The sequence below is a fragment of the Solanum stenotomum genome, chromosome 10 (assembly GCF_019186545.1).
Source record: "Solanum stenotomum isolate F172 chromosome 10, ASM1918654v1, whole genome shotgun sequence".
Lineage (NCBI taxonomy): Eukaryota > Viridiplantae > Streptophyta > Magnoliopsida > Solanales > Solanaceae > Solanum > Solanum stenotomum.
Window position 1 is genome coordinate 43,682,612 of NC_064291.1, and position 20,320 is coordinate 43,702,931.

The 20,320-nt window shown below is 33.4% G+C and overlaps 3 protein-coding genes across 3 annotated transcripts; 2 read left to right on the plus strand and 1 right to left on the minus strand.

The window, feature by feature from the left end:
* Positions 1-843: 843 nt before the first annotated feature.
* Positions 844-8,657, plus strand: LOC125842337 (polyadenylate-binding protein-interacting protein 6-like). Its single transcript, XM_049521615.1, has 3 exons — positions 844-991; positions 6,255-6,679; positions 8,159-8,657. Exons 2-3 carry the CDS (start codon positions 6,278-6,280, stop codon positions 8,327-8,329), a joined length of 573 nt encoding a protein of 190 aa, XP_049377572.1. The 5' UTR covers positions 844-991; positions 6,255-6,277; the 3' UTR covers positions 8,330-8,657.
* Positions 8,658-12,417: 3,760 nt separating this feature from the next.
* On the plus strand, positions 12,418-19,853 carry LOC125841832 (acetyltransferase At1g77540). The gene is made up of 3 exons (XM_049521014.1): positions 12,418-12,633; positions 13,116-13,483; positions 19,818-19,853. The coding sequence occupies exon 2, from the start codon at positions 13,139-13,141 to the stop codon at positions 13,451-13,453; it is 315 nt and encodes a 104-aa protein (XP_049376971.1). The 5' UTR covers positions 12,418-12,633; positions 13,116-13,138; the 3' UTR covers positions 13,454-13,483; positions 19,818-19,853.
* LOC125843015 (receptor-like protein Cf-9 homolog) lies at positions 16,147-19,109 on the minus strand. The gene is made up of 2 exons (XM_049522267.1): positions 17,125-19,109; positions 16,147-16,700 (listed from the first exon to the last, which is right to left on the minus strand). The coding sequence occupies exons 1-2, from the start codon at positions 18,812-18,814 to the stop codon at positions 16,147-16,149; spliced, it is 2,244 nt and encodes a 747-aa protein (XP_049378224.1). The 5' UTR covers positions 18,815-19,109.
* Positions 19,854-20,320: the final 467 nt, after the last annotated feature.

The following is a 20,320-nucleotide window of genomic DNA, read 5'->3' on the forward strand; positions in this document are numbered from 1 at the left end:
AGGTAGAATATTTGAATATTTAGGATGATTATTAGCAATAACATTATACCATTAACAATGGCAAATATTTAGGATGATCATTGCCATCGCCACTCTAATTTCTGTAGCTGCTACCACCTCCACAATCACTACTACCACTACAGTCAATTCCCACTACCCAACAAACTATCTGCTATCACAACTAGCATCGCCGCCAACTACCACCATACATTCTTCGGTCATCACCATGACCGCCCTGCCCTCACCTCCACCATTACTATTAGTCATTATCATCATTGTGATCAATTTCTACTACCAACAACCTACATCATCATAATTAGAACCACCACAAACTACCACAAACACATTATTAACCCATCACACATTTTTCGATCATCACCAACAACAACATCAACTACTAAATTGAAAAAAAAAAGGTGATTTTGATTAGATAAAAGAAGAAGAAAAGAAAACAAATGACATGAAGAAAAAAAAGAATGAAGTTGGAAGGGTTGTCTATGGAAAATGAGTTGATGCTTTTTTAATTTTTAAAAAAAGTGATTCTTTTACACGTTTTTTTTTTTTGAATTTTACTTTCAATTCTTATGACATATCAACTTTTACGGTGAAAATAAATTCACTTCTAAGTAATATATGAATATGTAATAGATCGCTATAATAATTTAAGAGTGCATTCGACTTTTCGAGAAAGTTGAGGTTATTCTATGCCATTTCCATTAATTTACTAAGATAGATTTATTTTTTAAGGGCCAAATTACCATTTCTCTAAACCCGAGGGACCGAGTATTAAGTGACCAAATAACCGGTCTCTTCCCTCTCTCTCACACATATATATTTATTGAACGACAGTAGACCTTTTTCTCATTCTCTCTCTATTTTCTCAAGTTTTTTCAGAGAGAAGGAGATTCCCTTGTAATCTTTCATCGATCTTTCTTCGTTTTCTCGGCGAAATTTAGGGTTTGAATCTCGCTGTTCGATCGCTATTCCGAAGGTCAATCCCTTTCTCTTTCTCTTTTATCTTTTCTTCGATCCATTGATTGATCGCTAGCATCTTTGCTTGCCTACACTCGCGTAAAAATTCTGTTTTGATTATTGCTTCATGTTTTGTTGATTTTTCGTATCGTTTTATTTGTGTTTATCTGCTTTTTCTCGAATGATTTGATTAGATTTTGTGGTCTGTGTCTGTTCTTTGGTTGTTGCGGATGATCATCTTGTGTTCGCAGTTGTTTCAGTGTATATGTATTTAGTATGTCTAGGGTTGGAATTTTTGGCTGGTTTGTTTCTGGTTGTCTGAAGGTTGGCAAAGTTAGGCCGTGAAAATTTTCTAGTAATATTTTTTTTACCCTTCCTAGGAGCTCCCACCTTTTTTCGCTCCTGTGGTGACTCAGACTACAACGTTAGGGTTGGAGGTGGATGGTGTTTACCATCTAAGCACTGCTTTTGTTGAATATTTCCTGTTGGTTGTTACCACATGAGGTTTTCTGGACAAAATGTTGTTTTATTGCTGATTTGCCTCTGTTGGTTGTGTTGTGCGGATGGTACATGGGATCTATTCCTTATGTTGGTTTGAATGGATGTCTATGATACAAAGTTCTTTGAGCAATTTTGTTATTTCAAAAGTCACAACATCCTCTTGGTTCAAGTCTTTGCTTACAAATCCAAATCAGAGCATCTTTGTCGGTCCATTATTAGCTAGGACTTAGGAGCATTGTATAGTATTTTTGGGCAAACTTAAAGAAAGTTGTGTATTGGTGATAGGGATGAACTTGTATGACATCTTCAAGCTCTTGCCTTGTATGAATACTAATTGAAGTTGAACCTCTTCTCTAGGTTTCTCCGTAGCTAGGCACATAACTTTTTTTTTGGAAACTTTGAGGAAGTTATGTGTTGGTGATATTTTGAGAAACAATAGACAATGGTTGATGCCAACTACGTAAAGGAACCTACATATGTGACCTTTTCATGTTAGAGACTGACATCTAACTTGCAAACCATTTACTTTAGAATTGTTTTTTTCTTCTACGGTTTTCTTAGTTTGCAAAGTGGTGGTTAGATCAACTACAATGTTGTATGCGGTGGAGTGTTGGCCAATTAAGAATTCTCATGTTTAGAAGATGAAAGTTGTGGAAATCAGGATGTTGCAGTGGATGTGTGAGCATATTAGGAGAGATAGGATTAGAAATGAAGATACTCAAGACACGGTTAGAGTGGTCTCGATGGAGGACAATATGCGGGAAGCGAGACTGAGATAGTTTGGGCATGTGAAAAGGAGATGTATGGATGCACGCTCTAGTGTGGACTTGTGAGTGGTTGGATGTGGATGGTTTCAGGAGAGGTAGATGTGGGCTGAAGAAATATTGAGGAGAGGTGATTAGATAAGACATGATGTAGTTACACCTTACCGAGGACATGACTTTAGATAAGAGGTTGTGGAGGACACAAATTAAGGTAGAAGGTTAGTTGGTAGTTTAGCATTGCCCCCCTTATCCTTCCATACTAGTAGTTGTAGTACTTTGTCTGTAGTTTCTTGTTCTTCGATTTTTGTGGCTTTCTATTGTCTCTTGTGCTTCAATTATCACACTCTTTTATTGTAGTTGTTCCTTTTTTCCTTTTCATCATGCTTTGCTTTGTCATGTTTTCTATAATATTTGCTTTGATATTTTTTTTCTTGAGCCGAGGGTGTATCGGAAACAACCTCTCTACCTCCCAAAGTAGGGGTAAGGTCTATGTACACTCGACTCTCCCCATACTCCACTTGTGGGATTACACTGGGTATCTTGTTGTTTTCTCAATCTATAAGAAATGTAAGTAATTCGCTACAGTTTGTCTAATAGTTTATTGGTTTATCACATGAAAAATTAATATTATCTCTCTTGGCCAATAGCTATCTCTTGAAGCTGTTTGAGGTGGACTTGCTGCTTACACGTGTGATTGCCAACATATAGTGTGCCTTTTTTGGGGGGTGGGGAAATAAGGAACAAAGTTTTGACCAAAATTCTGTCTGTGAATTTTAGGTTATGTGCAAACTTCTGAACATGACAAAGTTTCTGCGTGCAGGGACTAACTCTGTGTTGTATTTTTATTATTTGATCCATTTTCTTTTCAGAGTAAGTGTTTTTCTCTGAATTAGATGCATTATTTATCGGCGAAGCTTTTCAGTGAGAATGTATAAGTTCTTTTTCTGAATTGGATGCACCGGTCATTTATTGCTCAAGTTTTCCAATGTGGAATTATGGAGTTACTGCTTTTTTCAGATTTAGATGGATTGCACATTCATTGCTTCTCATCGAGATAGTTGGTGTAATTGATAACCTTGTTGATTTAGATACATCATAATTTAAGAAGCTATAATGCACAAGTTACACCCCAACAAAAGAACCCACCCCCTGGAACAAAAAAAGAGAGACCAAAAAGAAACCAAAACAAATGCCACCCTAAAATAGGATCCTATGTTTCTCCTACTCCAAGTGGTTTTTTATCATCTGAATTAGCCTGATTTTCTTTCTTTGGTGAGTTGAACCCAAAGAAATACTTGTAACTGCTTACCTAATAAAAAATATGGTAACAATCTTTCTACCTTCACAAGGTAGGGGTAAGGCTGCGTACACACTACCCTCCCCAAACCTGACTTGTGAGATTACACTAGGTATGTTGTTGTTATCTAAGAATTAAATACTCGTAAGTGCTTTTGTCTAGAGAAAGTACAGTTAAGTTTGTTGAGCGAACTCCACAAAAGCATCTGAAAAACTTGGATAGGCTACAAATTTCCCAAAATAAACAGATAAATAAGTTTTGTTTTCCTTTTTCTTTTTTGAGTTCTGCCAATAAATGGTTGCGTGATGACCATCATCAGTTTTAGTAACTGTGCTGGTAAAATTTCTTTGAAGTATCTACTTCCTAACCTGGACTATGTCTATTACAGCATAAGATTGCAGTTCTCTTCTTTTGCGTTTCTTAACTCTGCACTCATTTTAATTCTGTCACCTTTAAACCTTACACGATGAGACATGATTTTTCAAACTTAAATAATGATTGAGAAGGTGAACGAGTCTATGTATCTTCCTATATAGTTCCTATATCTTCCTGAAGTATTAATTGTTATTATGGCTCTACAACTGTAATCCCCATTACAAAGGATTCAGTAATAACACTTATTTTCTTGGAAACAAGCAAACAAGTAATACCCACCCCACCCCCACCACCTTGGAGGACCTATGCCCCTTATTATGCCTCTAATTCCTTATCAGAATAGTATCCTCCCCCAGGATAATTGAATGAAATGATTTTGTTAATTACCTCCTATTTAATTTGACTTTCACCTAGTTGGTTCAACTTGCTGTGTCCAGGCTATCTCTTGTATAACTAGTCAACTTTTTGCAGATTTTTTTGATAAGATAAGTAATAACTAGTCAACAATTGCACATTGGAGAGTAAATGGCCAAAACATCCCTTAATTATAACCCAAACTTAAACTACATCCTTATATTATAACAATGAATAAATAACATCCTTGAACTATCCTAGAAGTTACAAGTTACATCCCTCTCTTAGTTTTCTGTCAAACACTAACAGCTTCCAACAGAAAATATGCCATGCACGTGACTTATCCCTACAAATCTACCGTTTTTGCCCCCTCTCCCTAGCTTCTTCAGTGAGGAGTGAAAACATAAGTTGACTAGCTATTGACGTTTCTTTCATTTTCATCTTTTGGAAAAATATAGGCAGGAAGAAGTGGAAGATAAATACTCCAGGCCTATGCCATATCTGCCTTTCCAATAGCACTAACGTATATGGCTACAAGGAATAGATATTTGGTGAGATTAATTAAAGAAATGTGTAGAATAACATGAAAAATAGTTTCTTCTCTTTAAAATAGGAAGATCTTTATATAGCTTTTCTCATCTATATTATTCCAACATTTTTTTTGGTAAATTATATTATTCCAACTTTAATGTTTAGTTAAAGTAAATGTAATATCGTGTGTAAATGAGATACATAATTTGTTTTTTAATAACAATAACGTAATTCTATAAGTGGGTATGAGAAGGGTAGTGTGTATGTAGTCTTACTCTTATATTGTGAAGATTTTTATAGTTAATAGTTTACATCGTGTATAAATGAGATACATAATTCGGCTTTTACCTTTATAACTTGAAGACCTTTATATATAATTATTGATAGTTACTCACTTGGAATTCATAAAACAATTTAAAAGTTTACTAATAAAGCAATTATTTACATGTTGAAAATAACAAACATATATATATATCCTTATCATTTTTTGGTAAGAATGTTATTGCATTAATGTTTTGTTTCTAAACTGAACAACAATGTATTGATTTCATATTAAGATTTGCTGAATCTTTTTTGCATTAAGAGTCCGAATGGCATACCGTATGAGAAGGGGACAAAAGTGTTGATTTGTGGGATAGTCATGTGCTTCTGGTTAAAGCTGTTATTTCTTAACATAAAACTAATGGAGGGACGTATCTTGTAAGTTTTTGGATAGTTTAGGGATGCTTTTTGTTTATTATGATAGAGCAAGGATGTAGCTTAAGAGTTGGATATAAGTGAGGGATGTTTTTGGCCATTTACTCCACATTGGATCCTGCTGTCTTAAATTTTTGGTATTCTTATCTGCTTGAGTTTTTTTCCCTCTGTATTTGGGTCTGAAAGGTGGATAGGGGATACTGGGTGAAGTTCTTGGACTTGTTTGAAGATTTTGCGTTTATAACTTTGGCTTGAGCTAGGAATAAGGAATAATGTTGATGGCCACTAGTCTGTCTGATTATAAAAGGCCCGTGTATTATTTTTACAGAAAGTATATTCAAATTCTTAGAAATAAAACAACAAAAGATTTCTGAAGTATTCTGTTAAAGAGATCCTCCGTGAAGTAGAGTGTTGCAGATATTCCAAGTGAAGTGTAACCATAACTCTATGGGTTTGTAACATTTTTCAGTGACCAACAGACATATTTCTGTTATGCGGTTAAAACAGTGAAGAGGCGAAGAGGCAGAGATAATGTTTTTCTTTTAATTGCATGTCTCTTGGATCTTGTTTAATTTTTATCTGGATATTGTTTGGACGAAGGGTGAAGGGAGTTTTGCTCTGCTATTAGAGTAAAACAAGTAAAAAATTATGAATGTCTGAGTTAATTTTGATGTCTAATAAAAAGTTAATATCTAATCTGCACAATATGTATGGGACATCTGTAACTCTTACTATTGTTGACTGTTCTTACTGTTTCGCAACAGTGAACTCTATATGCACAGCACCAATGAAGACAGGAACATCAACTTTGAACCCCTATGCAGAATCATATGTGCCTATCTCGAAAAGAGGGGCACCTGATGGAAACAAAGAAGCTAGATCTCCAAAAGAGTTCAAGAGTGGAAGTGAGGCTGTTTGGTTGGCACCTGGTGTGACAGCTGTACGAAATCAGCAGCAGACTCCCCAAATTGCTGACCAGTATAAACTGAAAGACTTCTCAACTTATGGCTCGCCATCACATAGTCCAGTAGGATATATGGGTAAAGAAGTTCTGGGTGAGGAATCTTTCATGGATTTGGCTTATCTTCAGATGACTTTTCCTGGAATGTCAGATGAATCACTTTCTGAGGTGTATTTAGCAAACAGTTGTGACCTTGATGCTGCAGTTGACATGCTGAATCAGCTTGAGGTGAATTTTCTGTTTTGAAGTTTATTCTCATCCTAAATTAGTTTCACTATGAATGCATACCTTGATCTATCTACCACACTCAGAGTTCTGCATGTCTTCATCATAACTGCTGCATCTTGCCAATAAAATTATTAACAATATTCAGCATCAAAATTGCGCGGCCTTTAAAAAGTGGAACATAATTTGAGAGACTTGGAGAAGCTTTGTGTTGTTGAAAATAACTAATGTTAGTGTAAATTATCTTCATCCAACTCTCCTCCCTTAACATGCTGATTTGCTTCATCACATAGTAGGCCCCATGATTTATATATGGATGGAAATTGCTGCTAATAGTACTGAAGTTGTTTTTCTCACGACATCTCATTGTGGAAAGAGGGAAAATAGCTCCTTTGTACGTTAAAGTGTACCACATCGGCTTAGGGAATAGGTTGTTTTCTCCTTATGGATTCTTGGATAGTTCTCATTTTTGAGTTTGCTCAAGATCCATTTGCATAGCATGATATTAGAGCTAGACTTATCCTCATTCTGGATTTTTACCCAATGTTAGTCCCCATATTATGTTGTCCACGATCTAGCTGTCCAATCCTGGAAGTAGGGGATGTTAAAGTATCCATTATTGGTTCAGAGAATGGGTTTTTGTCTCCTTATTCGGTCTTTGGGCAATCTCATCTCATGAGCTAGCTTTTGAGTTCAGTTAGGCCCAAGGTCTAATTTCTTAATAGGAACTATTACTGGCCAAAGGAAGTATGGGATTGCATATATTGTTTTATCTTATAGTTTAAGCTTATGTTGCGAGTTTATTGTCTTAAATATTAGTAGGGCCTTGGGAATCCCTATCTGTTGCAAAGTCTGTGCCAATAAGTTGCACCCTTTACCGTATTACCAGTCCCTCCCCCCAAAAAAAGAAGAAGACATTAGTAGGGATTATTGCGAAGTCTGTGCCAATAAGTGCACCCTTTACCATATCACCCTACTCCCCTGGCACTCTTTCTTTTGTTTGGTTTTCTTTTTTTTCCTATTTGGAGGCAAAAGAGTGAAGCATGTAAAATGTGAACATGCCAATGACACGAGTTAGTTTGTGTTTTGTTTTTTTGAGAGAAGGTAACTTAACTTTGTGGTTTTCATTGCCTGATTTCCCATAGTTAGGGTAGTAAGTGCTCTTTTAGCTGTATTGTTGACACATCTATTAAACTGTGGGGTGTTAATGCAAGAAGGACCATATCTTTCCTGTTCGCTTAGTGATGCTCTGAAGGAAAATAACGCTAGTTTAGTGTCAAGCCATGGTCTTATTTCTTTAAAGCAATTCTGAATTTGTAAATTATTTATTATGTAAGGCAGTGTAGGTGGAAAAGGTGCCATTTTCAAGGTTGCGCCCCCTTAATTTCCATATATTGAATATTCCATCGTGCCAAAATATAATTGATTTTTGCTTTGCTTTAACTCTCTGGATCTGATGGAGATGCTTCTCTTTTTTTGAAGCTCTACTCTGGTGATGATTTTGAAAAGCTTCCAGACAGCCTTGACATTGGTGATGTGTCAGACTCCGGGTTCTCAGGCGATAATTCATCTCAGAAATTGAAGACAGTGATAGGCGAAACTGCTACAGTTGCTTCGTCATCTGGTTTATCAGACCCACGTCCAGGCAGTTAAAGATGGTTGTGCTGATGTTTTTGTTATGGTTGTGTAGATATGGAAGGTGTGGATACTAAAGGATGTTTTTTTTTGGTTGAAATTCTCCATAGATACAATACATACATCTTTCCCTATCATTGTATAGGTTGGCTCCTTATACTTGTGTCTTTCAGCAGTGAATTCAAGCTCTCTCTTCACTAGATAAACTAGTGAACAAATTTTTTTACTTGACAGACTAAATATCTGCAATACAGGAGAAGAATGGTTTCCCGTCAAAGAGATGTTTATTTCTTGTGCAAATGAAATCTCTATCGACATACATAGATATGTTTAAACTGTTGATACCTTTAGTGGGCAATTGTCAGATTTTGATGAGAAAAGACTTGTTTTTTGATTATCTTCTTTGGAATATGCGATGAGTTGATGGTGCAATCCTGCAACAATGTCTGATTGCAGGTATATGTTGCCAGCGTAAACAATTGACAAGGGATCGTAGGTACCAACTGCAAATCTATGAAATTGCCCTTTTACTCATGTTCGTTGGTATGTGGTGGCAATTTGAATCTTTCAATCATGTAAGTAGAGTGAAGTTGATTGGAGAACACTATAATAATTTTGGGATAAAGTGTAGGATCATCTTATCTTGAGATGATTAATTATTGGATAACTTGTTTCCAATCAAACAACAGGGTTCATCTGTGTTGCCTGTAGCAACTTGGCAAGACACAACTGAGGCCATTTTCTTAAAAGACGAGGCTGGTTGAAATTTTTTTGGGATGAGCTTGTTTTATAAATTGGACCGGATTTAATTGTGATCAGACCTAATTCGGGAAAGATAAATATTCACATAGGAAAATCAAAACAAACAATTTAAGAGTAAATATGTTTTCAAAATTGAATGATGAGCATAAATATATTAAAACAGTAAAAAATATATTATTATATCCGTGTGATGCGCAAAAAGTGCTAAAAAGATATTAAAAATTATTATCTTACTAGAGAATTTATCCGCGCTTCGCGCGGTTATAAAAAATGGTAGGATATCAAATACTTCTTCCGTCCATTTTTATTTGCCTACAGTACTAAAAATAGATGTTAAACAATACTTATCCAATTTGAAAATCAATGAATTATTTATCTATTTGTGTCTATTTTACCTGACTATTAGATACTATTCAATATTTAATATATTTTCCAAAGCATTAAATTTAATATATTTAAAATGTAATGTAATATTACCCTATTATTTATTGTTTCTTAAGGCGTTTGTTTAATAGTGGATAACTACCGTAGAATTTAGCTCATCTCATTATAATCGCCAAAAACTTGAAGTTATTTAAACTCCCTCTAACTTCTGAAATATGATACTTGCACCCCTGGGAGGTTTACTTCATCAAGTTTCGCCGCGAATTAATTAGTGGTGTTTGTTTAGACACTTTAGAGGGGAAAATGACATTATTTTGATATAATCTGGACATAAAATATTTTGTTAGTAGTTAGCAGACTTCGCCAACGAAGCATAAGTTATTATTTTGACAAAAAAAACGTATAAATATAAAATTAAAAATAAAAAATAAAAAATAAAAGAAAAATCATAGAAAGAAAATGTAAAAAAGTGCACTAATTTTTTTACAATCTTAATCATTAAAAATAGAAGGAAACAATACGAAATCAATGCACAATCTTGCGAGCTCTTGTCGATTTCCACTCCCACAAATTGATCATCATTCAATAGCCTTCATCTTATTCTTCAAGTCAAACTAAAGCATGTAAACACCAAAAACATAACAACTTAAAGAGCTAATAATGTGATCATTTCTACAAATTCTTACAGTGTCCTTATTTATAGTACTACAATATTAAATATCAAATAATGTCATGTCTATTAATTATTTTAGGGTTTATGATAATAAAAATGTGAGAGTAATGAAAATAAAGATCATTAAATTACATTAACTGCTTGTTTGGATGGTTGGCTTGTTTTGATTGTTAATCTAATTTTATTGTATTGTATCGTTGAACTAACCGTAATAACAAAAATTCTCTATAAGAAATGAGTTTTTAACATTACACATTTAATATTACTAAGAGAATAAAATGTGTGAATTTTCAAAAAAAAATAATGTAATATAGCATATAAAGTAGGAAAAAATAAAGAAAATCTCCAAAAAGAGAAAGATATCGCAAATTTAACCTTTGTGAAATTTCTCAACATCATACTAAATCCCAATAAAATGTAAGCATATCTAAAAATAAAAATAATTTAATAGAAAAATATATTAGTAATTTCTTCAGAATCAATCAATTATATATGTTTATAAGTACAAATATTTATATCAATACATCTATTTTCAAGTTAATAAAATCATAACATTTATAAGTTCCTTTGTAATAATTTTCTTTAGTACTTAATTGTGAATGAATTAGAAATTATTTTTTGGTCAAGGATGATTAGATTGCTTGAATTGTAAAATGATGTTTTCTTTTTGGATTTTACGTAAGTAATTATTATTTTATATTATTTTTCACTTTCCTAAGTTATGACGCTATAATGAATAGTGTAATTTTGATTAAATAATACTCCAACAATATACTTGTATTAAAATGAAACAAAAAGTAAGAGATAAAAAAAAGTGCATACACCATCTTTCCTGAGATTATCTATATGCATTTTGAATGATCATAATTCTATTTTAATACCTTTCAAGTGTGACACGACCATTTCATCCTCAATAACATAAAATGTTGTATTCATTCAATAATTTTAACGTCTATATTCCTTCGACGCCATCCCTCACTCCTCCATTTTCTTGTCCTTTCTGTTATTAGATAATACTTTAATATTGCTTTTCATTGAAAAATAAATAAAAGAGGAAAACAGAGAAAAACTTATTACATCAAAATTTGTTGTCATATTGAAGCTCTTTTACATATTGAAGTTTAATTAATTTGTGTTACATAGATTCAATATTCCTTAACATGGGTCATTAAGAAATTAGGCTTAGATTCAATATTCCTTAAGATTGGTCATCAATAAATTAGTTAGGCTCGCGTACATATAAATTTTTTAAATAATCTGTATTGTACAAATTCAATATTCCTCAAGATTGGTGATAAAAAAAAATAGTTAAATTTTGATACATTTGAATTAGAAATGAAACACATAAAATTCAAATTCAAAATTAATGATATTATAATCTATATACAGTTTTTAAAAGAAGATAATTGATCTTACCTTGATGAGAGCAAACCTATTTAAATATATATAGAGAAATTTTTTTTTTTATCATACATGAGGAAAGAGAAAAAAAAAGATGAAATTTTTTTTTACAAAGCTTATTATTCACAAACGACAAAGTGGATTGTTGAACTTATATTTAAAAGAAGAAGAGAGAATTGTTGAACTTACCAAATTTTAATGGAGATATTACAAAGAGAATGAAAGTGAAATCAATTTGTGCCAGAAGGAATATGACATTTTCAGTTTGTATTTGTAAGTAAAAATTGGCAGATTTTTTCTCATACATTAATCCTCATAATGATGATATATAATTTATCCAATCAAAAAGAAAAAGAGAAGAAAACCAAAGTAACACAAGGAAAATGGAGAGATTCTAAGAAAGATTAATATTATATTAATAAGGAAAGAAACAAATGAGATATAATTCATCTAATTAAAACGAAAAACTTTTGTAACATAAAGAATATAGAGAGATTCTAGGAAATTAATAGTATTTTATTGATAAGGAAAGGAATAAATGAAATAACGTTATTAGTTAACATATATGATTAGTAGGAGTGATTTCAATAAATGCTAATAATAATTAATAAGGAAATATATAGTTTTTCATGAAGGTTTTAGAATAGAAAATAAACAAAAAATTCAAAATTTTGACAAAATAGCTAAATAGTCATTCTGGCCATTGAGGCATGCCACATCATGCTTACATTCAGCTTTATATTATTATATAGATTTGCTTGATTATATTAATATGTTGATTGTTTTATCATTTGATCCACGGGATTGTTTAATAGAAAGCCATTAGAGAAGAAAAATGATTTCCTCGATTTTATGGACCTTGTAATTTTTTCATACATCTATTAAATATGTAAATTTTATTTTAAAAAAATTTAAAAATTCAATGCTCAAAATTAGTATGAAAATTGAAGTAGTAGAAGCAACCCATTGACAAAGCGAAAGGCGCTTGAGGATCGGGCAAAGTGGATTTATATTGGTCCTTCTTCCATTCTCTAAACAAGATAAAGCTTAGCCTCCCAATTCGAACGGGCAGCTCAGCTTGCGGTGTTTTTGCTGATTTTAGGTAAGTATTCTATCGTCTGACCAATATTCTCAATTTTTAATCTTTTTTTGTGTTGAAGATTATGGGTTTTCAATACCAGTTTTATGGGAATTGGGTTTATTGCTTTTCAGATTTTCTCATCTGGGGTAGGTAGATCAAGTTTGGACATAGTGACAATAACTCAGATTTTAAAGACACTTACTTGTTTGACCATAGATTTTAAATTTTGAAAACTTGTCTTCAAATATTTGTTTGGGGTAGATTTTGTATTCCAAAACTAGAGAAATTTCACTTTTTACTCACAAAAGTTCAATTTTTTTAGAAATAAAATGCATGTCCAAATACAACGTTCAGGTTTCAAAAACTAAAAGTTTCAACTTCAAAATCTATGGCCAAACGGGAGCTAATACAGTGTCTACCTACTTCCTTGAGGTTGAAATTTTTGTCCCTCAATTGTATTTTTGAGTTAGTACTAAGAACTAGAAGGGTCATCTCGTTTGCAGATTAGACAACAGGGGCAAGTGAGATGATGGCTAGTGAGGCGCCAAAGATAGTATGGAGCGAGAGAGTAGGGAGGTTCGAAACAGAGGACAAGGAAGCCTATTTGGAGTATGAGCTGAGAGATGGAGGCAGAGTGATGGACATTCTCCACACCTATGTCCCTCGTACCAAGCGTGGATTAGGGCTGGCTTCTCATCTCTGTATTGCTGCCTTTTCACACGCTCAATCACATTCCCTTTCTGTCATTCCCTCATGCTCTTACGTCTCGGACACATTCCTTCCGCGCAATCCATCTTGGAATTCCATTGTGCACAAACAAGACCTCAAATCTCACATTTGAAGCAGCATATGCCAATCTACTCCTTGGAAGGTTAGGCAAGCAAATTCACTTTGGATTCTGTTTTTTTTCTCGTATATGTACAGTTGAGAGTGTATTGCTATTTGTTACATGTGACATCTTTCCTAGAAATTATATCTGTTTCGCATGAAAAAGAATCCAAAATATTTAACAAGGAACTGATTGCTATGTAGTTCTCTCCACTTTCCACTGACACCAGTTCACTACAAGGCTTCATCTCTAGGATTACTTGGTCGTATCATTGTGATCCAGATTTGTTCAAGAACATACACCATAGTACATATATAGTTGCCTCGGACGGTTAGCCACACAAGTGAAGTGTGAATTAGGTGCGTTTAAAATGGCACGAACACTACATCATAAAAATCAAAAACAGAGTGCAGCCAAGTAGAACTGATGCAATATAAAGGCTTTCCCACAGTCACATACAAAGTTTATTGGGATGGACTCATATATATGAGCTTCCATAGATCATTTTTCTTTCTTACGATATTTTAGTAAGCAAAATTAGAAACTCTCATTATCACAAGTGGTAAGAGTGCAGCGTGTTTGAAGTGTGAAACTGAAGAATGAGTCTCGATTCATTGATCCAAATACATAAGATTACATTTGTATTTATACACAAGAGAATAAGAGACGGAAGGAAGTAAATTATTCTACACTTGATGTAAATCCTACAAAATATATTATTCATAATATTCTACAACTAATGCCACACTAAGGGGTTGTTTGGTAGAGTGTATAAGAATAATACAAAATATAGTGTATTAGTTATGCTTGCATTAGTTATGATGAGATTTTTTTTATGCAATGTTTGATTTGGTGTACTAAAAATATTATGCATTACATAGTTTTTTTTTAAAAAATATTTGTTTACAAAAACACCCTCCACAAACATAGTGGAAAGGATGTAAAAAAAGTTTTTGAGGGCAATTCTGTCTTTAATAATGTTAATGCATGCATTAGAACCCATTGCATTACTAATGCATAGAAATAGATGGTATTAATAATACACTCTTCAATACACAATAGAGTGCATTACTAATACAAGAATTAGTTATGCATAAGTTAGAAAAATGTACCAAACAAGGTACTAATAATACATCAAACTAATGCAAGCATTATTTTCTCCAATACACTCTACCAAACGACCCCTAAATGTAAAATATCTCTAAGTATATTTTATATAACTAGAATATCTCGAGGAAATGACTTGCAAATCAAATATAAGAATATAACCTTTTTAGATTATTTTTTTCTTATATGCAAGAATGAAGATGTTTTGTATAAAGGACATAAACTAAAAACAAATTTGTAAAGAGCTACAAAATCAAATCTCTAATATCTCTTACATATTTACAATATCGAGAATATCTTAATGCAAATTCTACTAGATATTTTACGACTGGTGCATCATGGACATCAGTTAATAACTCAATTTTAAGCATTCCCCGTCAATTTTCTAATGGCCGCATTCTCCTTTAATTTTTCAATCAAAAGCCCTTGATTTGAGTTAAATTGTAGGCAACCAACAATTTTCACTTGAGCCTCAATAGCATTTATGAGTTCTGGAAATCAGTTGTTGTTGAGTCCCACATCGATGGGCATAGGGAAATTTGGTCTCCTTATATGGTCTTACGCAATCCTTCCTTCATGAGCTAACTCTTAGGGTTGAGCTAGGCCCAAAATTCATTTAATTATCATGGTATCAAAGCCAAGCCCAACCTAATTCATTGTTGCTTAAGTCCCACATCGATGGGCATAGGGAAATTTAGTTTCCAATACCTGGGAACTAAAATCCGGAGATAGATGATTTCCATCTGATATTCTTTTTTACAGTATCTCCTTTTGATTTGTTTTGAAATGGCTCACATAATAAACATATCCGAATAAGGGTATTTCTGAGAGCGAAACAAATTGCTTTTGTGTTCCTTTTAGTATTATGTAATTAGACATTCAAAGTTGAAAAGATGAACCTGAATTTTTTCATTAAGCTACTAAAGCTCAAGTATATTAACACAAACTTTCTTTTTCTGACAATGATAACAATTATTTTAATACAAAATCTTGTCAAGTCACATAAAGAAGAAAAACAAATGTGTAAACACGAATGAGATACATGATACAATATTAAAGCTTAAAAGTGAACATAGGGATAACCGAATCATTGTGCCAATGTCTTCCCATCCTTGACATCTGAAATTTTGAAACATATTTTAGTGGAACACTTGGAAATAATTTATCAAAATACAGAGAATTGTATAGGTGGACCATGCTAAAATCAAATTATACATTGGTTCCACTTGAAACTAGGACATGCTAAACAATCCATTAACTAAATCATTTGATCATCGATATACTATTAGTCCCAGTAATGATTACTTCCAACTAATTATGTTATAGATTTTAAAATTTTATTTACATGAATCCCTCTATCGGATGTTATAGTTGAACTTTTACTAGTTCAAACATAAACAAGCTAACCCTTTTCAATATCTTGTAGTACTTGCTAAAATTATTGGAAAGAAAAATATGTTTATCAGAGCATCGGTTAGTTGTTATAACAACTATGAAACTAATATATTAGTAGTTCAAATAAACTAAGAAGATTAGTGTAGAGCTTAGCTTGAATACCTGAAATTATGAAATTAAATCCTTCTCAATTAGTAACTTGGCTATAAGTGATTAGTTCTTCTTCTGTAATTCCTTTGACTTCGCTGCTTCTTGCTCCTTCTCATAATGATCTTTCGTTCCAGTTCTGCAATGATTCTTACAATCCATTTCAGATTTCCAGTTGAAATCATGAAATATACTATGGATAATCCAATACATAGTCCACTTCCATAGCCCATAAGAGCAGCTTTCCAAAAGTCTTTGAGAAATTCAGAATTGCTTTCTTGATCATCTAGTGCAGGCACGGTATAATTTGTCTCTAATACCCCATCATAGCCACAACCTCTCGAAACTGGGAATCCATGTAATCTGTCATTACCTTGATATGAATTGTTCTGAAATGTAGCAAATTGAGGTCCTCTAGGAATGCATCCTTCAAGATAATTGTGGGAGAGATTTAAGAATTCAAGAGACGTCAAAGAAGCAAGTTGTTGTGGTATCTCTCCCGAAAGATGGTTAAATGGAAGGTCTAATGATTCGACTACTGATAAATTTCCAAGTGATGGTGGTATATGGCCTTGCAATCTGTTATGAGATAAATTTAGCACCCTAAGGGGTCGTTTGGTGTGAGGGATAATACCAAATAGTCCCGGGATTAAATTATAGTACCGCTTATTTTGTTGTTTGGTTGGCAAGTTCGGGATAACTTATCCCGGGATTAATAATTAATACCGGGATAAGTTATCCCTCTCTTGGGGTGGTATAGTAATCCCGGGATAACTTATCCCGGGATAAAATAGGTAAATGACAAAAATGTCTCTTTCAACCCTTTTGTTATATCTCTTTTTACATTAATGAAGGGCATTTTTGTAAACAAATAAATTATTCTTAAAATTTATTATTTTGAATACAACAAACCAAACACTCAATAAAAAATAATCCCAACACAACTTATCCCATCATAACTAATCCCAACATAACTTATCCCAACATAATTTATCCCATCATAACTCATTTTCAAACCAAACGACCCCTAAGTGCAATGAGATCTCCCAAAATACTTGGGATATGTCCTTCAAATTTGTTACTTGAAAGATCGATAGCAGTGTAAGCAGTCAAAATTTTAACAAGTTCAAGCTCCAATCCCTTGGTTGCAACTGTTATGGAATCATGGTAATATCCATGTACAAAATAAATATTAACATATGTTGGTGACATCATTGTTTGATCCATTGTCGTCATAGCTTTCAAATGTTGAAACAAACTTGTTGGCAAGTTTCCCGTCAAGGCATTGTAAGATATATCTATAATTCGAAGCTCGGGAAATATGTTTTCGATCCTTGAAGTTCTAATTGATCCATGTAATTTATTTGATCTTAGGCTTAAAACTTTCAACTTTGGAAGAGTTCCTAACCACATCGGGAATGTGTCAATGAGGTGACTATCTCCTAAATCAAGAACTTGCAACTTTTTGCAATTAGCCAAAGATACAGAGATGTTGCCCTCTAGTTCATTGTCGTGTAAGTTGAAGCTTTTGAGTACACTTCCAATGCTAAAAGTTGTTGGAAGAGTCCCTGAAAGATAGTTGTTGTGCATATCCAAAACCTCAAGATGACCACTCATGTTGCCAAAACATTGCGGAATTTTTCCCTTGAGGTTGTTTCTTCCCAAATTTAGATTTCGTAGTGATGTTAAATTGCAAATAGACAAAGGAATGGAGCCAGAAAGTTGATTTCCATAAAGATACAAAAGGGACAAGTTGTTCAAATTCCCCAATGAAGCAGGAATAGAACCATTAAGAAAGTTAGTACTCAAAACTAGCTTGGTAAGAGACCTTAGGAAACCTATTTCTTCAGGAATGGAACCGGAAAGCTGATTTTCATATAGATATAGAGTAGACAAGTTGGTCAAATTCCCAAATGAAGCCGGAATAGAACCACTGAGAGAGTTTTTCCTCAAACTTAGCTCAGTAAGAGACCTTAGGTGACCTATTTCTTTTGGAATAAAGCCAGAAAGCTGATTCTTATAAAGATACAAAAAAGACAAATTGGTCAAGTTCTGCAATGAAATAGGAATAGAACCATTAAGAAAGTTAGAACCCAAAGATAGCTTAGTAAGAGACCTTAGGCAACCTATTTCTCCCGGGATGGGGCCATTTAAATGGTTGTCAAATATGCGGAGAGTCTGAAGCTTTGCTAGTGAGCCAATCTGTGGTGGGATTGTGCCTGAAATTTTATTGTTGGACAATTGGAGATGGACAAGATTAGTGAGATTACCAATCTCAGGTGGGATGGTGCCAGAGAAATTGTTCATGCTAAGATCAAGATACTTGAGAAAAGGGAGAGATGAAAATGGAAAATCATAGAGTGTACCAATTACACTAGCATTTGTAATATTCAACGTGTTTACCCTACCATTAAAGCATTTAACCCCGTACCAGTCCCTACATGCATTAGAACTTAGTGTCCATGAAGCCAATAAGGAATTGTTCTGGTTTTGTAAAGTTGCTTTCCATTTTAAGAGAGCATTTGCTTCCTCAGTAGAAGCAAAAGTAACGGTAAAGAGGTATAAGAGAGTGAAAGACTGAAGTATAGAGAGTATTTTGGGAACCATCCTTGTATATTGCCAAATGATTTTGAATTGGATTGTTTGATTTGATGAAATTGTTGCGGGGTACACTTTTATATCGTAGTATATCATATTAGAAGTCTTGCGTGTAAAATGCGGCATAGAATCTGAATAACTTTGAAGTCAATGAGTCTTTGTCTCTCTACCATGTAAAATCATCTCAAAAACTTGTGGGCAAAAGTTTGGTCATATATGGGATATAGAAGTAATTGGGATGAAATTAAAGAGCAGAGGAAGTTAATTAAAGTCAAGAAAGACGGTGAATGATGAAAAAGGAAGACTAGTTGTTTCTCAAGTCCTTGTGGGAGTCTTGCTGTGCAAATGTCAAATGAAAGCTACAACACATTCAAGTCTTCATTTACTGTTACTACTCATCCAAGTGTTCTTCTACTATTTTGAAATACCCCTTTTGTGACTCTCCCGAAGGAAAGCAGAAAGCTAAACAGAAATTTCAATTTAATTTATTGGAACACAAATTCTTTACAGATTACTGACTCTACTGTGACTTACGGGTCCTGAGAAGTGAGTGGTTTAACGTGAATAAGTGGCCTTATTGTCAAAGAAATGGGTGAAAACCACAGGAGTATAAGGCTTAAATCTCACCCAAGACAACTGTACATTGATAATATATTATGTATGTTAGAGTCTCATATTGATTGGGACAGAAGCCATAGATAGTGGAAAGGTACAAGGCCTGCTAGTCCAACAAGATGGTACAATAACACGGTTTCAACTCATTGAAATAAACCTTCATTTTATCAACGCTTATAATTTTATCCTACAATGTCATTATTTCCAAGTTCCACTTTTGACCAATTGTAATTTTTAATGGAAATAGGGAAACTAATGTTTGTTATTCTCAAGTCAATGCATAAGTCTTGCTAAGTAAATTTCAAAAGAAGCATATACTAGCCAAAAAAGTAGAGAAATGTCATCCTCAAAAATTAGACATGATTAAGATGAACAAAGTTCCGTGGATCTTTCTTTTTTTGTGTATAATTATAAGATATTGAGTTATTGATGGACCTAATTGGACATGATATTTAGAATGAGATGTGACTTCTTTTCTTTTAGTTTCTTATTCGGTTTTCGATATTCATATTAGGGACCTGATTAATCTGGATTCTTGCCGCGTCAAACTTATCAAAGGGGAAAGCATCAAGTTTGTGCTCAAAATGTCAGTCATTGTGGTTGGTCTTCATATATTGTTTTTTTAAAACTTTTTTGGAAATTTGAAGTTCGTTTTTATAGTAAAAACTGTACAACTGTTGATTATTTATGCGTAAATCTTTAGTTCAAATACTCATTTATTGATTTGCTTGAAGAATCTCAAAACTCCATTGTGATGGTTGCATTGGTTGTGTTTTAATCACACAACTTTAATACATGTTAGTGTGTATTTGTACAATCAAAAGAAAAGAGGAAAGGGGAAATGTAGAGGGAAAAGTCAGCAAGAACTGCTGCATTTATATGAAATAATCAATCAATTCAAAGTTTGGAAAATGTTGTTATCCTCAAGTCTATGCCCAACCTTGAGTCTTGTCCATGGAAATGTTGAATGATTGTGTTCATTTGTCGGAGAATATAATCTTTTCAGTTTTTCTTTTC